The sequence below is a fragment of the Exophiala oligosperma genome (genome assembly GCF_000835515.1).
Source record: "Exophiala oligosperma strain CBS 72588 unplaced genomic scaffold supercont1.7, whole genome shotgun sequence".
Classification (NCBI taxonomy): Eukaryota; Fungi; Ascomycota; class Eurotiomycetes; order Chaetothyriales; family Herpotrichiellaceae; genus Exophiala; species Exophiala oligosperma.
The window spans coordinates 1948859-1966599 of NW_015622824.1; the positions used below are offsets into that span (position 1 = coordinate 1948859).

General features: G+C 51.4%; 8 protein-coding genes across 9 annotated transcripts; 2 read left to right on the plus strand and 6 right to left on the minus strand.

Moving 5' to 3' along the window:
• Positions 1-140: 140 nt before the first annotated feature.
• Positions 141-1352, minus strand: PV06_07951 (uncharacterized protein; the record flags this gene model as incomplete). The annotated part of the gene is made up of 1 exon (XM_016409239.1): positions 141-1352. One exon carries the CDS (start codon positions 1350-1352, stop codon positions 141-143), a length of 1212 nt encoding a protein of 403 aa, XP_016260993.1.
• Positions 1353-2386: 1034 nt separating this feature from the next.
• On the minus strand, positions 2387-4564 carry PV06_07952 (uncharacterized protein). The gene is made up of 2 exons (XM_016409240.1): positions 3573-4564; positions 2387-3351 (listed from the first exon to the last, which is right to left on the minus strand). The coding sequence occupies exon 1, from the start codon at positions 4543-4545 to the stop codon at positions 3652-3654; it is 894 nt and encodes a 297-aa protein (XP_016260994.1). The 5' UTR covers positions 4546-4564; the 3' UTR covers positions 2387-3351; positions 3573-3651.
• Positions 4565-4721: 157 nt separating this feature from the next.
• On the plus strand, positions 4722-6262 carry PV06_07953 (uncharacterized protein). The gene has a single exon (XM_016409241.1). It carries the CDS (start codon positions 4731-4733, stop codon positions 5895-5897), a length of 1167 nt encoding a protein of 388 aa, XP_016260995.1. The 5' UTR covers positions 4722-4730; the 3' UTR covers positions 5898-6262.
• On the minus strand, positions 6056-7447 carry PV06_07954 (uncharacterized protein; the record flags this gene model as incomplete). The annotated part of the gene is made up of 2 exons (XM_016409242.1): positions 6056-6115; positions 6209-7447. The coding sequence occupies 2 exons, from the start codon at positions 7445-7447 to the stop codon at positions 6056-6058; spliced, it is 1299 nt and encodes a 432-aa protein (XP_016260996.1).
• A 737-nt stretch (positions 7448-8184) lies between these two features.
• Positions 8185-8928, minus strand: PV06_07955 (uncharacterized protein; the record flags this gene model as incomplete). Its single annotated transcript, XM_016409243.1, has 1 exon — positions 8185-8928. The coding sequence occupies one exon, from the start codon at positions 8926-8928 to the stop codon at positions 8185-8187; it is 744 nt and encodes a 247-aa protein (XP_016260997.1).
• A 906-nt stretch (positions 8929-9834) lies between these two features.
• PV06_07956 (uncharacterized protein) lies at positions 9835-11651 on the plus strand (the record flags this gene model as incomplete). Its single annotated transcript, XM_016409244.1, has 2 exons — positions 9835-10788; positions 10878-11651. The coding sequence occupies 2 exons, from the start codon at positions 9835-9837 to the stop codon at positions 11649-11651; spliced, it is 1728 nt and encodes a 575-aa protein (XP_016260998.1).
• Positions 11652-11685: 34 nt separating this feature from the next.
• Positions 11686-13572, minus strand: PV06_07957. Of its 2 annotated transcripts, XM_016409245.1 has the most exons (4): positions 13433-13572; positions 13013-13321; positions 12703-12910; positions 11686-12575 (listed from the first exon to the last, which is right to left on the minus strand). In XM_016409245.1, the coding sequence occupies exons 1-4, from the start codon at positions 13504-13506 to the stop codon at positions 11895-11897; spliced, it is 1272 nt and encodes a 423-aa protein (XP_016260999.1). In that variant the 5' UTR covers positions 13507-13572; the 3' UTR covers positions 11686-11894. The 2 variants fall into 2 exon arrangements, with proteins under 2 accessions (XP_016260999.1, XP_016261000.1); XM_016409246.1 differs by having other exon boundaries at positions 13013-13572.
• Positions 13573-13934: 362 nt separating this feature from the next.
• On the minus strand, positions 13935-16694 carry PV06_07958 (uncharacterized protein; the record flags this gene model as incomplete). The annotated part of the gene is made up of 2 exons (XM_016409247.1): positions 13935-16082; positions 16134-16694. The coding sequence occupies 2 exons, from the start codon at positions 16692-16694 to the stop codon at positions 13935-13937; spliced, it is 2709 nt and encodes a 902-aa protein (XP_016261001.1).
• Positions 16695-17741: the final 1047 nt, after the last annotated feature.

A 17741-nucleotide genomic window follows, 5' to 3' on the forward strand; every position in this document is an offset into this window, starting at 1 on the left:
GCTATGCAAAACAAACCCAAAGATGAAAGAAACTCGTCAAGGATAGTCGGTTAAGTCGGGCGTCAATGAAATGAGACCAAAAACAAGAGATGTTCAGAGGTGGGAGTTTGGAGGTTGCATCACAAAGGAGCCATTTTCTCTTACCACACTGTCACAGAGCTGGTGGTCGAGACAGGAGCAGCAGTAGTAGTGGATACAGCGGCTGAAGTGGTCGTGACCGCTGGAGTGGTTGTCACTGCTGCCGATGTGGTTGTGGTCACTGGTGCGCTTGAAGTTGTAGAAGTAGAGGTAGATGTGGTCGAGGCGGAAGTGGTGGAAGCGCTCGATGTGGTAGATGCGGATGTGGTGGTAACGCTTGATGAGGTTGAAGTGCTTGATGATGTCGATGCCCAAGTAGTCGTGGTGCTTGCCTTGGAAGAGGTAGATGTTGTCGAAGTGCTAGAAGCAGACGAGGTGCTTGTCGAGCTGTGGTGCTTCTTCGTGCTCGTGCTCGTGCTCGTGCTGGTCGATGTTGGGGCTACTGTAGTCGTGGTGGACTTCTTGGTTGAAGTGACGAGAGTGGAAGTTGGAGTAGGAGGGTTTGGAATGGCGATGGTGCAGGTGATACCCCAAACATCAATGTAGGTGATGGTTTGGCAGTGGTTGCATTGAGATGGAGGATAGTAGACACCGGAGCCACCGTTGTTGGGAGGTTGCGTTACAGTCACGGTCACCGTCTTGGTCACTGCAGGAGGGCAGACAGGAGCTGGCGTGGTCTGAGCAGGAGGAGCTGGAGTTGGCTTTGGGTGCCATGGTTTAGTGACAGGATAGCATGTTGTGGTGGTGTAGGTTTCAGCAGTCACCCAGGTCGTGTAGATTGTGGTTGCACCTTGGGTCGCCACCGGAGTAGAGCATGGAACGAATTTGGTCTTTGTGATCCATTCTGTGGTGGTAATTGTGGTCCAAATGGTGGCAGGAGTCGTGGTGGTGACAACGCTCGTGGTTGTCTTGTGTGGTTTCTTCGTCGTGGTGGTCGAGGTGGCGTTGTGAGACGTCGTGGTGCATGAAGTAGAGCTCGTTGTTGGAACAGAGCTGGAGCTGGAGCTGGAGCTATGCGATGTCGTGGTGCACGAAGTCGAACTGGTCGTTGGGACGGAGCTGGTTGACGTGCTGGAGCTATGGGGTGTCGTGGTGCAAGACGTCGAGCTCGAAGAAGTGCTAGGGCTCACGCTCGTAGTTGAAGCACTCGTGGTGCTGCTCGAGAGAGACGTGGTAGTTGTGGTCGTCGAGTTGCTTGCCCATCCTTCAGCATAAGGATGTGCCAGGGAACTGCCGGCGAGGGCTGCAACGAGAAAGATGATTGGAGAACGCATATTTGATGATGTGTCTGGGCAGTGATAAGATGAACGAATGTATGTGTATGTGTCTGTGAGTGTGTATGGGGAAGAGCGAATGTATAAGGAGTAACGAGTGTCCTTGTGCAATCAGCGAATGTGTGAAGTGTGTTGTTGGTTGGTTGTTTGTATGCTTTGATGATGATGATGGAAAGAAAAGAGCCTCTGAAGCTTGAGAGACTTGGAATTACTTATACCTGCCTCGATGATTCTCGAAATAGATTGAGACATCTCTGGACTGATTTGAGCGTAGCATCTGCTCGTCGACGCCATGGTATTGGGCCATGTTACCATCACCCAGTGGTCAGATGTGAGTGTGTACAAGGCTAGACGAAGATGAAAGTCTCGAGACCTGAGAAGGCTGTGCCTTGCAGTTGCAGTCGATGCGAGGGAAAATGGCGCACAGAGCACGTTAAGTGGCTGAGCTAGACCTAGAAGGGATGGATATGGCTGCTGTTTTAATCCATGACGTACAACACGAGTCCAATTATTTCCGCAGGAAGCTCAGCGTCTGGGCCAAATTGTATGCGGTCTTAAACTACCCCGAGCTCGCATGGCTAAAGCGGCGTGGTTACCTCTGAAGAATCTGGGTTCTGGCCACTCACTATTTTTAGGGCGAACCAGTGCTCAAGCCACTTGAGGCGTCGAGAGGAGAGACTTGAAGACACCTGAAGACACCTGAGAATGACCTAAAAGACACCTAAAGACCCTGCCCAGGCACACCCGAAGAACCACCTGAAGCTACCCTACCATACGGCTCTCCCCGGCCACTTTGACCACGTTACCTTGGGACCGGCGGATTTGGTCTCATCCCTCCAGATTTTGTCGTGTTTGTTCGGTCGAATCACTTACTCCTCACTCGCTGCATTGTCACCCTATGATGTCTTACGGCTTCATCTTGGCCAAGCTCCGTCTCTATGGTGCTTTTACAACATGTGAAAATTCTCTTCATGAGCAGGTAATGGCAAGGGTCTCGATCAGTCAACCTAACAATAGATTCAATAGCACTTTTTCCCCATTTCAACCTATCTTCAGCGCAGTCTGTCTACTATGAATTTCTACAATTTCAAGCGCAGTCAAGTCCGCCATTCCGCATTAGGCAGGTACATCCCATTTTACAAGAGTCCAATTCACCACTCGAGCTGATGCAGCAAAACACCATCCAGAAAGAATTCTAATCAGGGTACCACAAGAGATCCTTTGATCATCACAGAGTGCATTCAAGGCCGCCAAAAAAGGAAGACTCTCTATATTTTCCCATGCCATTCCATTACAAGAAAAACAGCCTTGAGCATGACTTAAATCCACATCAAATGACCACAACTCGATATTGTGTCTCAGTTACCGAAACCCAACTTTCCCTGGATCTCATATCATGTCCTTGCCGATGCGTACGATTGATCCGACCGATTGAAGTAGCACGACTCTAATCACGACCTCCCTTGTGCCTAGACATTGTCATGACAGCCATGTCAAGGCCATAGACTATTTTCAACGACATTGCCAGCTCTCTCGTCCTCACATATCGCCGTTTTGAACCTCCACTAATTCACTCGTGTCAATGCCAGTCATCATAATGCTGGACGGTGCGCGCTGATCTGGTCGCCACCGAGTGGAGTGCAAGCACCCAGGCGGACCTCAGTCGCCGAGTGTAGCAAGAATAGATGTCTGCAATGCTCAGGTTCTAGCTGACCACACTATAGGACCACCTGGAGTGGTCGGCGACCCCTGGATGTTCATCTTCCTCAGATGGAGCCGTGACAGTCACACCATTCTCAATTCCGGCAACATCCATGAAAGTACAGGGCAACTACCATGTTCGAGCCATTCGCTGTGGTGTTGATGGTTTCGGAGGTGGATAATCTGCCACGAAACATGGTGGCTATTTTCATCAAAAACCACCAAGTTCTTCAGGATCTTCACGGTGGCGTGATATCGGCGAGCCATGGACATCGAGGATCCTGAATGGGTCGCCCGTCTATAAATAACTTAGCATGTGTTTATGAGGTGAACGCGCAAAATGATATATCCGAGTCGAACTTCAGACAAAATAGAGAAGATGTTGTGTGGCTGGTTTTTGTAGGCATTGCACAGAAAGTCCCAGGGTTGAGATCGTGAGATTCAACCACTGTACACAAAGTGCTCCTCTGGCCCCAGCTGCCTCATCATATGTAGCGAAGGGCAGAGTGATTGACTGACCTTTTGCATCAACTCTTTGCGTCAAAGATACACCGATGAACATTAGTAGCGGTAGTAATGTCGGTCGGATGTCACGAGTTCAACCCTGAGGCTTTCCTCTTCGTCGTCTCATTTCCTCTACCTTCCTCTTGTCCTCTTCAAACTTCTTCAACATCTCCGCATGCTCTTCTTTCCTCTTCTCTCGCATCTGGAATCTGTAAAAGTCTTCGAGACCCTTGTTCTTCTCCTTTTGTCGCTCTGCGAGCTCCTTGGCCTCGTCACTTCGGACTGCGCCTCGGGACGCCCTTGTAACGGTGATGAATCCGTCTTCGTCAGGCTCTTGTCGCTTCCGAGCGTTCTCCCGACTTCGTGCCTCTTCCATCTGGGCGTACGCAGTCATGAACCCGTTGACCGATCGAAGTAATTCTTTCTTCGACGGATACTGCAGATGCTTGTGGTGGGAGTACCTCGTCATGCCCAAACGAGGAACACCCCGGGTCGTGCCACTGCTCCATTCCAAAGCTGTGCCTGACTTTGCGGCTCGTTTCGCTCCCTTGAATGCAAGTTCCATGCTCGCCCGGTCCACAAACACCACAATCGCCGTCGACCCTGTCTGGTGGATTTCCGAGTCGAAGGCTTTTGGTAGGGAATATGCGTCCAAGCCCGCCTCGAGTTCTTCCGCGGTCATTCTCTTCCTCTTCCGACTCGACATTGCGCCGGACGTGGGTTTCCCGGTGACATTTGTTTCGGAGAAGTGGACCGCTTCAACGCGTCCGCCTTCGAGTTGGTTCGTGAAGAGATGTCTCAGGGCTTGTGTCGTCGCCGATATGGGAATGTTCACTAGGAACAGAGATCTTCGCGCATCGTCGTCTGAGATTTTCGGGTCGTGAGGTTTCAGGTACAAGTAGTGCAGTATTTTCTCCGGTAAACCATCTATCGATGGCAGCCTCAGCGGCAGAGCCACACAGCCGCCGACTTCTCGAGGTGGTCTCATGTTTAAAGGGCTCGTCCAGTATTGTACACTGTAGAAAGAGACAAAACCTCGCTCGACATTTTTTGTTACAAACGAATCACCCGCGGCCTCGGGCGATCTAACTCCGAAGATCTTGGCACTTAACTCCGGTCTATATCATCAAATATTCCTCAACCCAAAGGTTCAAACTGGACCGACCTCAAGCAATGCCAGTTGTTGTCTCTGCGACCGTCGCCGCCATGAGGACGCACGCAGTTCGATTATCTCGCCCTTGGCGAGGCCAGCGTTCTTGTCCCTTGCCTTCCTTCCGACCTCTCTCCACGACACCGTCTCGATTCGCAAATGCCCTCCCCATCACCGCCACTGGACCTCCCCCGGACCCTCCCACGCCCGCTTCAGGCCCTTACTCCGACAAGGTCACAGAACGTCGGCGCAAAGCGGCCCTCCTCGAAGCAGGCAAAGAGATTCGTGCGGCGGCGGCAGCATCGCAGTCCCCTGGCAAAAAATCGTCGTCACCTTTGAAGAGACGATTCTGGAAGGATGTACACATCCGAGAGTCCCCCAGCGGGGGTTTCGAAGTGTACCTGGACGCACGACCGGTCAGGACACCCTCCAAAACAATCCTCACCATCCCCAAGTCAAAGCCTCACCTGGCCCACGCCATAGCCATAGAATGGGACATGCTCGAGTCGGCACAGCAGGCTCTCAAGAACCACAACATCCCCATGACCTCGACGACCGCCCGGGCACAAGACATTGCCGAGGCCGAAGCGAGAGGGGACCACACAATCAGAAACGAAATCATCAAAGTCATGATGGGCTACCTGGACACGGACACGTTGTTGTGTTGGGTGCCGGAGCAACAGTCGTTTGACGACGGTACGGGACCACTGGATACGCAGACTGAGACAAAAAAGGAAACACTACGACAGAGGCAGATCCGGATCGCGACACCAATCTTGGCCTTCCTCAATACGTCTGTCTGGCCCGGGGTTGAAATCAAGCCGGTACTCGACGAGGGTAGCATCATGCCGGTCAGGCAGTCCGAGGTCACGAGGAGCGTGATTCAAGGTTGGATCGCCGGACTGCCGGCCTTCGAGCTCGCGGCGTTGGAGAGAGCCGTACTCGCCACCAAGAGTCTCCTGGTCGGCACCAGACTCTTGATCGAATGGAGCGAGGAGTTTCGGGATCTCCAGCGAGGCGGGCCCGACGACGCGAGGTTCGGCATCGAAGAGGCGGCCGAGGCGGCGACTCTGGAAGTCCGCTGGCAGACTGCCATGTGGGGAGAAGTCGAGGACACCCACGACGTCGACAACGAAGACATACGACGGCAATTGGGAAGTGCGATTCTGCTCGTCAGTGGAGGTCGGTAGACTTTTTGAGAGAGCGCGCAAAGGTTTCAATTCTTTCGCATGAGATGTATAAGTAAAACTTCAGTGGTCCCCGAACGAAACATGGGGCTAATCCAATGGCTGGGCAACCCTCCTGCTTGCGCATCCTCTCTCCTGTCTACATAGGTATCTTAGTTATTCTATAGTTTAGATGCAGGCATGGCGTGATGATGAGAGACTTTGCTCAGTGCTTTTTGAGCCTGATGAACAACATTCAGTAGTCAGTATCTTATCTAGAGCAGGGTGCGATGAATGATACAAGAAAGAAAAGTTGGAACGGGGCGAACGCTCACTTCATCAATCGCATCATACTGCTCCAGCCAATTGTCAAAGGCATTCGACAACGGACTAGCATCAAAGTTTCCCTTGATCGGAAGCTTCTCCTTTCTCTCCTGCATCCCCTTGAGAGCCGAGTCTCTCTTCATCTGCATCTTGCCGTCCGGCAGGCAATACGCTATTCCCATCTCACGAGACCGGAGACGCGTCTTGGTGGTTCGAGGTTGCCTGAGTTCCTGATACAATCGCGCGCGAACCCTGAACGCGTGGTCCTCGTCCGCAGACACATTGTGGAAAAACTCGGCCAGGACTGCAGCGTCTTCGATACACATCCCGGCCCCTTGGCCCGCGTACGGCATCATGGCGTGGCACGAGTCACCTGCGAGAATGACCTTGCCGTTCTCGCTGTGCCACTTTGGTGCGTCACACTCGCTCATTCTCCATTTCCAAGCGCCTTTGCCCTTCCGCAGACATTCTTGCGTCACGGGGCCGTAGTCGCGAAACCGGCGTCGGAGGTACCTCATGTCGGAGACGTACTCGAAGAAGACATCCGGGTGCGGATCCTCTTCGAAATTGTACTCTCGCACGAGGAGTTGTAAATCGAAGACCTGGCGAGAAAACAACGGACCCGAAAAGGTCGCCGTCCCCGGCCCCATGGTGAGGTTGGGCGTTCGCTGAACGATCAGCGCTTTTGCGGCTTGACTCTCCAGGTCTGACAATGGCACTTGAAACTGGAACCCGGTGTCCGTGCCTACGATAGGTCTGACTGATGGGAACAATGACTGTCGTACTTTGGAGCCTATGCCATCAGCGCCTATGACCAGGTCCGCGGGGATGGGGGCGCCTCCTCCAAGGATCAGCGCAGGTCTGGAGGCGTCTACACCAGATATGCCCGTGTTGAAGAATACCTTGACGCCATGCTCGAATGCCTTTGCCAGCATTGATCGTCGAAAGTCTGATCGCAATATAGAAAATTGAACTCCGGCCAGAGGTTTCGCATATGCCAAAGTTTCCTCAGTGGACCAGCGCCTTACCACCATACCATCGCTCTCGTGCCCAACATCGCTGATATCGATGTGCCATTCCCTGAGAATACGCACGGCATTTGGCTGTAGTTGAATAGCAGCACCGCCTTCGTTGGCGAATACCTCCTCGGTTTTTCGTTCATAGATCGTGACAACATGGCCATATTGTGCAAAGGCAATTGCTGTGACTAGTCCAGTAACGCCGGCGCCAGCGATGGCGATTTGAAGCATCTTAGACGGGCAAGAGACAAACAGAGCTGTACTTTGCAGAGAACAAAAAGATGTTCCTTTTGTAGGCAACGTGGCCAGAAGGATCGATCACAGGTAAATTACCTTCATAACTGTAGTCTTGCATGTTTACCGGAAAAGGACATGGCTAAGCCGTAGTAGGACCCTCGTAGACGGATAGTAGGTGGCATTGCAGATCATTCTCCAGTGGAACGCCTAAGATTCCAGTTCCGTCTTCTTCGGATCAGCAAAACGAGGTTTTTTGGTCTGACATCAGCCCCCGATATTCTTTGACCAGGTCATGTAGAACCTGACCTCAATCTGGCTTTCGGGCCGAGTCGTTGTACGCCAGGTCTCGGGATGTATGATGGGTAGAGAAGGTCCACGGCCTTTGATTTAGTCCTCAAGACATCTGCAGCGCTGACCTTCTTCTCCAAATATTATATCTTTGCAAACAAGCCATCTGAGAACATTGGAGGAACCTCATGGAGAGGTGTTGGCTTCGGCGACTGATTGGCTGATGATAAAAACAGGTCTTCCCTGGTGCTGATGACACTTTCGAAAGAGGATAATGTCACAAATAACCACAACGACTGGAAGGTACCATCAATGCGGAGCCTTCGTCTGAGATGTCAGCGCGTATAAGGTTGAGACCCGATTTATAATGTCCACATCATGTGTTTTTTCTTCACGAAAGTACCTCGTATTTCTGTGCTGTGCGCCTCTCTGTTCGAGCTTGTTCAGTATCCTCTTCTGCCCCCTCTCCCTCCGCGGAAACCACCAGAGTCTGGGAGTCGCTCGCCTCGTCTCCACTCGCCACTAGGCATGGTTCCAGGGCCACCAAAGTCGCTTCTAGGCCCATGGCCGTTGTAGTTGGCTCTGCTTCCTATCCCATATCCACCTCCTCGTACACGACCATAACCATTTTCTCTCGTGCCCCCTCTGCTGCTGACACTGTTACGGCTCACGACCGAGCCGTCGCTGAGTGGAGGAAAGACTGCACAGTCGATAAAGTCCCCAATCACAAAACGGGCGTCTTCGAGCGTCTTGTCGAGTTCATCGCCATCCATATTGGGCGCTCCGTCGCCATTCGAGTCCTTGGATGCCGATATGACGATGCTCCCTATCTCCTTACTCAGATATCGACCCCTTCCGTCGCTCTCCAGCCTGCCTCCACCTCCTCGGCTCGCATGAACATCGGGGTAGACTAGTCTAAAGCTCAACCGAGTTCCAATGCTCGGGTCGGGTAAGATATGAGGCAGCGTTTGTGTCAACAGCTGCGCCAATTCTCGTAAAGTACAGCTCATCCAGGTATATATCTGTAGATGTGGAGGTAGGGCAGGGCGCGGGTTCGAGGGCGTCGGTAGTGGGAAGTCGGTCAGATTATGAAAGCCAGACGATTTATAGCAGAAATTGAGGAGGAACGGAGTCGTGGTCTGACGATCAATTGAGGCTTTCGCTGGCGGAGATGGAGAGCGCGACATGGTTGCTTGAGTGCGAGAGACGAGCGCGCTCAAGGTGCGAGTTATGGCTCTGAGATCGGAAATGTATCCTGTGGTGGGTTGTTGCACTCCGTGTGGTGATCGTTATTTCCTGAGGCACAGCTGACGCGCGCGAATTCACCAAGGCGATTAAGTAGAGGCTGAGATTGAGTACAACTTCGTGTCGAAAGCACTGTCAAGCCTCGGGATGTTGAAGGATGTCGAAGAGTTGTTCATCAGTTGATTTCATCTTCAGTGACACCTGCAGTAGTTCAGCCTTGTGTGGGGAGCTGCTCAGCCTTGTCGAGAATCATCATCTACTACCTATGTAGAGGGATCTACCACCAGTCCACCTCACTTTCTTCGCCGTCATGCCATCAGCAGCTTATATGGTGATATGCCACAAGCCATGAATGTTTTCAAACGCCAGTGTGCAGATTTGACGTGTAAGTGATTTGTTGCATGTTGAAAGATGAGAATCTCGCAAACAGTTCTGTTGTGAACCAAACACCTTAGCCTTGGGAGAGCTAGGCCACATCTCAACATGATTGAGATGGAGGTCAATCTCTCAACAATACTCTCACATGGCTGCTAGGCAAGATTTGCAGGTGTATACGCGTCAATTCTCTGCACGACGCAATAATGTGTCAGGCTGTTACACCGTGGCTGAACACCACATGCTTGTGACGGTGAACTATTGAACCTGGATCTTCAATATCAACTGGAAGTACGGTTACCATGACAATTTAATAAAAATGGTGGCTTCATATATCAGGAGAGTGTGAGTCTGTTTGCAAAATTCCCCCAGAAGCTCGTCTCAAAAAACCCTCTTTGGTTCCTTTTTTGTTCTCCTGAATTCAATCTCAATGACACTGACTTACCAATACTACGCCCCAAGTACCATTCAAGATGTACTTGTCTCTCCTGCTGACGCTCTATCTGTTACACCTCTCCTTTGTAGTACGCGCTCTCGGTCACCACGACTGGTCTAATCAGACACTCTGCTCAGCCAATTCTTTCCAGATCGCCAACAACGGCACCGACAGTACCATCTGGCCATGGCAAACTTACAGATCGTCCAATGCCACACCTCCAATGCTCCAGATCAACACCACTGGCAAGAATTTGAGCCCCGGTCTCCTGTTCTTTACCCCGTTCGACGGTTCCAGCACTCCTGGCGCGAAAGAACAAGTCCTCATCGTCATGACTGACAAAGGCGACTTGGTTTGGAACGGACCGGAGCAACACAATGCTGACCTACGTGTCCAGACATTCAACGACGAACCAGTCCTGGTCTACTGGTCAGGCGAAGGCACTGCCGGCACTTCTCTGGCAGTCGGACACGGCTACGGCGAAATTGTTGTCCTCGATAAAAGTTATCAAGTCACACACACCGTGTGCCCGAATCTCGACATCACTCTTCCCCCCGGCGCGACGGCAAGATGTGCTGTGGATGTTCACGAGGCTCTGATCACCTCACGGGACACGATGCTTTTCACGGCGTATAATACAACCCCCTTCGACCTGTCCAGCATAGGTGGTCCGAGGAATGGATGGGCACTGGATTCGCTCGTCTTTGAAGTCAACATAACCACGGGCGAGGTATTGTTCGAATGGAGTCCTCTCAGACACCTACCACTTAACAGTACACACTACCCTCTTAACGGTGCCGGCGTCAACGCAAGTGTACCGTTTGACGCCTTTCACGTGAACTCTATTCAGCTCATCGATGGTGGCCACTACCTGATCAATTCGCGCCACACCTGGTCTACCTATCTAGTTGACACTGACGGCAAAATCATCTGGGAAATCAATGGTCTTGACGGTGGAGACTTCGGGAAGCTGCCAGAAGGTGCTTCGTTTGTATGTTTTTGTTTATTTGCCCTTCACCTCACAGCTACTGTTCCCTTCGCGCATGTATGTCTTCAGACACTTATTTGCTCCACTCCTAGTCCTGGCAACACGATGCCCGCTTTTCCTCCATCAACCAGGCTTCTGCGTTCCTCACGTGGTTCGGGAACAATAACGACGAGTTCACCTCTCCGAACGACCTGCGACCTAGCACGGGTCTCAAGCTACAGGTCAATCTCCCTCCCACTCGAGACTCCCCACCAACGCTGATCAACAACTTCACCGACCCCCAAGACACCATCGGGTCGTGGTCACAAGGCTCATACCAAGAGCTCCCCAGTGGCAACGGGTTATTAGGGTACGGTGCGACAGCCAGGGTCGCCGAGTACGCCCCGCCCAGCTCGGCGAAAACTTCCCAGGGTGAGGTCGTCTGGTCCGCTGCATTCGGGTACGGTGATCTCGTGTCGAGTTATCGCGTGTCCAAACAGGAATGGCATGCCACCCCCGCAGCAGACGACCCTAGCCTCGTCGTCCTCGCCGCCGAAGCCAACGATACCCTGACGCACTGCGCGGGAAGTTCGGTCTGGAGAGGTTACGTGAGCTGGAATGGCGCCACCGACGTGACGAGTTGGGAGATCTACGTCGTCGGGACCAGCAACACCTCGATCATGCGGTCGATCGGACAAGTCGAGAAGATGGGGTTCGAGACCGAGTTTGTCGTCCCGGTAGGATCGGCGTACGTTCAAGTCGGTGCGGTCGAGTCTTATGGTGCTCGGGTGGTGCGGAACTCGACGGCGGTGAAGGTGGGAAGTTGGAAGATGCAACATGTCACTTCTTTACGACTGGATCGAACGCAGTTTGATAGGACTAATTGAAATTGTTGCAATGTATGAGCAAATGATTACAAATGGGAACAGCAGTTGCAATTTGTTCGTCTCGGACATACTGTACGGCATGCTCATTCTCATCCCATCGTGTCATTACCAGAATAATTGCCTAAGGTAGGTAAGTGGGTAGGTAGGTACCTTGGGTAGGCAAGTAAAATAAATCATACACTCGTCATATACATCTCGTGCAGGCAGACAAGTTTGCTTCCCTCATATTGAACACGGTATCACTCAGACGATTTTGATATTTATCCGACCCTGGACGGCGTTATACCCGACCCCCCGGAGATTCCAATTGCCTTTTGGATTTTCCTCATCCATCGTATTTCCAGCACGATCAGTAGCTTTACTCCAGATATCTATCGTGTCGTTGGTTGCCTTGGTGGTGGTGGTGGTGGTGGCGGTGGTGGTATCAATCTCAATCTCAACCTCCCACAACACCCAACTGAATTTCCCTCTTTCCTTGCCCTTATTTGCGGGATGTGTGGTGTTTTCGTCTCCGTCGTCCAGGACGGTGGCGTCCTTCCAAGTCTCGCCACGGTCGATACTGACCTGTACCCTCTCCACGGGACCCCCTTTACCCTGAGGGATAGCGTACCCGGCTATACGTACACGACCGTTGCCGTCTCGTCTCAGCTCGTCCCCGTCGTGGGAGGGTAGGGCGACGACAGAGTTGATCGGGTTATCTTGCATCGCCGGAGTCTTGTCCCAGACTCCCAAGTCCTCTGCTTTCTCTGGAGACGTGGCTTCGGGAGGTAACACCTTGTAGTCGTGCTGTTGATAGTGGTTTTGCGATTCTTGTGCAGAAATGACTATCGTGTCCAGCCATTTGACACTGCGGGCTCCGATGACTCCGGGGATGATTGCTCGGACTGGTGCGCCGTGGCGCGCGGGAAGGGGTGAACCGTTCATCTTTGTGTGTCAAAAACACAAAAGTTCATCAAGTCAGTCGAGGTGGTCCTCTCGCCATCATGAAAGGGGAGATATCTGGCTGTACAATAACACAGAAGAGGAAAAAAAAGGAAGTCGTCCAACTTACATCCAGAGCAAGAACAACCTCTCTCTCAGGATCCATGACCATGCCCAGTGGCACACTGGATCCGTACCACTCGTCATCCTGTACCTTTGTGGCATTACACTCCATCTGGACATGTAACCCGTCATGGTACTTTAGGTCACTTTTCACATTCAGTCCTTGGTCGATGAGAATGTCACGTAAAAGGGGTCCCGTCCAAGCTGCATTCATGCTGCATTTGCGTGACGAGTTTTTGTCAGTAAATCGGATTCGAAGATCGGGATTCGGGCTTGGATTTCGAGTGTCCCAGATTGACATGACGGATTTTACTTACACAGCACCATCCCCCCAATCCACCCCGGTGACCTCCTTCACCCTGCTCCTCACCTCGTGTCGTCGATTCCCGGCACATTGCAACGCGCATGTGACTGTATGTTGGGCGAATCTTCGTCTAAGGTCGTCCATGCTTAAAGTCACGTCGATGCCTTCGGGCGGAACGTCACTCGACTTCATCAAATTCGACTGTTCAGACCTGATGGTCACCTTGTGCGTCGAAGCATCGATGTGCTGTATTGGTCCATGGTTGCGGTCGTATGCTTCGGGTTCTCCCGACGCGTCGTGGCTTTTCGAAGGCGTGAGGAAGCTTTTTACAAGAAATCATCAATCAATCGATCGATCGATCAACCACTCCATCATCAGCCTTCTCCGAGTGTCCTGATCCTCTGCCTTTCCTTTCATTGCCTAGCCTACTTACCTTTGTACTAGTTGCTCCGCTGGAGGTTCCCTGTTGACAGGCTCATCTGTGGTGCCATCGTCTTGTGGACTCATTTTGTCATAAACACTAGTATGCGGTATATCTCATTCAGATCGTCGGAATAATGTGAGCAAGGAATTGGCAAAGGCAACGGAAGAACATCACCTCAGGGAATAAATAATATTAACAGAAACTCCCTCTAACATCAGTCTCCGCTTTTGGGATTGACGTCATCCATATCCCGAGTCTCCTCAAGGTTGCAAGTTCTCCTTATTCAATCAATTGCATGAACCATGTCTTGATTGTGTTCTCTGACAAGAGAGAGACTATGAAACGTCCCTACTGAAGCATTTTGCTCCACTGAATGCTATCCTGATGCCTGAGATGTCCTTTTTTTGGATTTCAAGTCACCACCAGTTCACAATTACATACCAATGCAATAGCACCGTAGACACCGATTATGCCAACTTGACCTCGCTATGCCCAAAAAAATAACAAATCATCACTTGAGACTTGGAACTGATTTCCTTCCCTTCTTGCCTTTTGGCTTTTGTTGCTCATCGCTCGTGCCCAAGATAGCATCAAACGTCATGTTTGGATCTGCCTCAAATTTGATCGTTTGGCTCAACATCGAGGCTGGGCGTGAGGTTGACTGATGAGAAGCTGACGCATCAATTGGCTCTAATCCAAGGCCGCTGATCGAACTCCTATCACGACTGATTCTTCGAACATCAGAGGATGCAGATGAGGCTGGCTTCAGCAGTGGTGACGCGTGCGGAGATATATATGGTGAGTCTTGCGGGTTTCGGTATTGAGGAGCAGCAATTTGACCATTCCATGCTTGTGACTTGATGCTAGGTACCTGACCCGGGTACACATGCTGACCATCATCGCCTTTCGCAGGTATCCATTCTGTTGCTGCTGTCCAGCAATGACTTCGTCGGTAAACTCCTTCAACACTGTGGTCGATCTGATCGGCGGGTAGGCTCACAATACCACCGCCACTAGCGACATTGTACCATGACCTCGAAGTTGATTGGTCATCCTTCATCCATGGCCTGCCTCCTCGAGGGGCAATGCACACAAAGTATTCAACACCATCAGTGTATTGTAGATCTCGCGCGTCCACAACCATTAATGGAAGTGCCTGGAGGACAGCATACAAAAAGAGCCATTGTCCACATCGGGCGTCAACGATTTGTTCGAGAACCTTTCCGTGGCCCAGACGGCGCTCATAGCTGAAGAATTCTTGAACGAATGAACTTGCATTTATGGAGGTCCGATTGTATGATCCCAACAAGACTTCATTAACCTCGTTTTCTCGCAATTTCTTGCTTTGCAAAGCTGTTTTGTCCGACACAACGACATGTCTGCGATTGAAGCTGTGGGAGAACTGTGGTAGGAGAGGAGTGTCGAAGGGCATGGGAGGAACGACAGGTGGCGTAGCCCGGTCATATTCACTCTCGACACGCCTGATCGCATGTTGAATTGACTCGTTGAGATCACTAGTCTCAGCGTCGTCAGCCATGGGAGGCATATCAACAGTCCTGGTCGTTAGGCTTGTCTGGTCGACAAGAATGTCATACAAGTCAATGAAATCCTTGTATAGCTCCTTCAGAAGGACTCTGTTCAAGCCACTCTCTTCGAAGTTGTTCTTCTTGGAGGACGCCTTTGGTGGCCAAGAACCATATTGACGGCGGTAGTAAGACAGGGTAAACTTTCGAAAATCGAGAAAGGCCACTTTCCATTCCTTGAAACGCACCATTTTAGCCTCGGTAGACGACTGAGAATTTGCGATACCCGCAAACATCGACGGAAAGTCAAAGTCGTTCAGCTTTCCGGTGAGGTTGACTAGCTTCTGCTCGAGCTCCAATTGTGCACGTTCCAGACGGTTGACGGTAATAGGAGATATCTTTTCGTATTTAGGGCTTTTGATGGCCTTGATATCAGCCAACTTGCCAACTGCATGGGTGAAGCCTTCGTTGTACAGTGTCCACGATCTGAATTGCTCTCCCAGCACGATAGCCTCGATCGTCTTTTCTCTGCTTGTACGTACATCTCCCAGTCTCAGCTCGTCACAATATCGTGCAAAGCTTGAAGTTGGCACTTCGCCGAATGTTGAACCATCTGAATTTGTGAATGAGAATCTCTTTAGGATGGTACTGATTCCCATCATTATCGAAAACAGAGTTACTTGCCTCGGAGTAGCGACTAAAGCACCGCCAGTAAGGAATGCGAAGAAGTTACGGTACAGAACAACCAGTTCTAGGTCATTTCCTTGTGGTTCTGTTCCCGGATGTGACAGATCTCTGTCGAAACCTAGAGGGAGGTAGACGTGCTTTTGGTCGTTGAAAGAAGTATTAATGTTGGGCACTGAAAAGTTCAAGGATGGTCTCGAGGCAGTTGAGCTTGCTTGTGATGGCGGTCGAGTGCCCTGCGAGGCGGTGGTCAGTTCTGCGAGCGCGACTTGGAGCTTTTGCAGGTCATCGTCATTTTCAACCGGAGATGTCGGAGACGCAAATCGCAGATTGAGAAGTGTTCTCGAATCCATAAGGAGTGACGAATGAAATTTGAAACATGGACCTTTCTTCGACGAAGGAGGGTAGAGATAGACCAAGGTATCGCCTTGATCGTTCCAGATTTCAGATACCTGGAGGGCCATCAGTAAACACTTCAAACAATGGAAGATTCGTTGTTCTACCTTGTCTCCTCGTAGCAAGGCCGCTAGATCATACGGAACTAACTCTCGCAATCCCGCGATCCAAGCCTGCGCATACTCTTCATCATGATTCTGTCCTCCAGGCTTTGTAAGCGCCCAGCTCTTTTTCTTGATCTTCCCAGATGTTGGTGTGAATGCTTGACTAGGGCTGTTGGTCACAGACGCGCCTGGCGGAGCCGGAAAGACTGGCGTCTGAGGTCGGCTCCGGCTCTCCTCCCGACTCTGTACAAGATTTAGACTGGCAGGGCTGCTTGCTCTGCTACCAAGCCTGCTGTCTGGTCCACTTCGATGGCTGCTCGGAGGTCTGAAAACCCCCTCATCTGAGACAAGGGGAGGAGGAGCAAGGGGTGAGAGGCCATCTTCGATACTGAGCTCGGAGGGGGCAGCGAGATGGTGCTTGTGCAGCTTATTGGGGCCTCCCTCGACCGAGTGAACAGGTGATTCAGACCCGATATGTTGGGAAGCATGAATATGTGCTGACTCGTTGACCTTGTCGTCTCGTGTGAGTGAAAGGGAGAATATGGAAGAGATTCGTTTCGCCATTGTGCCCTGCTGTACAAACAGTGTCTTGGAAAGTCAGGTCCTGTACAGTCAGTATGAAGGACGTTGTGAATTGCGAGTTGTGTCGGCTTCCGTCATGTTTTTGCCCTCGAACTGCACTCATGCAGTGTCACCAGCATCTAGAGGGTCACACAATGAATCAGGAATGCAAGGGAAGATTGGTCAACCAGGATCGGGTAGAAAATGAAAGCTCGCCTCAGTTTAGACTGGGCTGCAAGATGACGCTGCGAATTCGCGTCTGGGAGGCTTTGCGATTCGCAGCGCTTCTGGTGGCCGCATGAGAACTCCCTGCATAACAGGATAAGCGAATTCAAGCATTGTCGAGCCTCCATAAAAAGCTGCCATGCCTATTCGACGCATGCATTCTAGGGTGAGGCGCAGGGGGAGAGGTTTCGGGAATCAGGCATTCCAAAACCACGAGTCGTGGTGTGCCATGGTTCTGGCACTCCACACGCTATTGATATGGTGAGCATCACCCACCCACGGGGGACGAGTGACATCTTGACCAACAAACAATCCACCCTGACGTCGTTATGGAAGAAGACAGTCGCTAGACATGGGTAGTGAGGGTGGCTTGTTGTGCCCAGGGGTGTCGCTGGAGTAGGTCTGGTGAATTTCAAGATACAATAGGCTCTGGCATGGTCTGGGGATCATTAAGTGCAGCGTTTGATCTTCCTTCCCGCTGCTTAACGTGCGCTAACCGTAACGCTCGCACAAGGCGATACTTTTATCCGTCAGGTACTAGTATCTGGAGGCACGAGTAGGTGATGACTCTCTACTCCGTCCTATTCTACTATTCGAAAATGTTGGTTGGGCTTAACGGCAGGGAATTGCAGTCCTCCCAGCAGGCACTGTTCTAACAGTTGTTGAGCAAAGCGTTGTACACCTAACAATACTTTATGCTGGCCCCCCTCTCACAATCCTGGACACTCTGAGTCAGCTGCATTACCAGCCCAGACTTCGCCACCTTACGTAGACTTTAGGGGCTACTGGACATTGTGCACCGCGCTTGTTCTCCATTTCTCGTGG

What these genes read in the sequence shown, in the direction of transcription:
- PV06_07957 (XM_016409245.1), bottom strand. Translation starts at nt 13,506, where the DNA reads ATGAGTCCACAAGACGATGGCACCACAGATGAGCCTGTCAACAGGGAA. An exon ending in GATTGGGGGGATGGTGCTGT is followed by an intron (nt 12,911 to 13,012) that starts GTAAGTAAAATC and finishes ACGCAAATGCAG; the next exon opens with CATGAATGCAGCTTGGACGG. An exon ending in AGGTTGTTCTTGCTCTGGAT is followed by an intron (nt 12,576 to 12,702) that starts GTAAGTTGGACG and finishes TGACACACAAAG; the next exon opens with ATGAACGGTTCACCCCTTCC.
- PV06_07952 (XM_016409240.1), bottom strand. Translation starts at nt 4,545, where the DNA reads ATGAGACCACCTCGAGAAGTCGGCGGCTGTGTGGCTCTGCCGCTGAGG.
- PV06_07953 (XM_016409241.1), top strand. Translation starts at nt 4,731, where the DNA reads ATGCCAGTTGTTGTCTCTGCGACCGTCGCCGCCATGAGGACGCACGCA.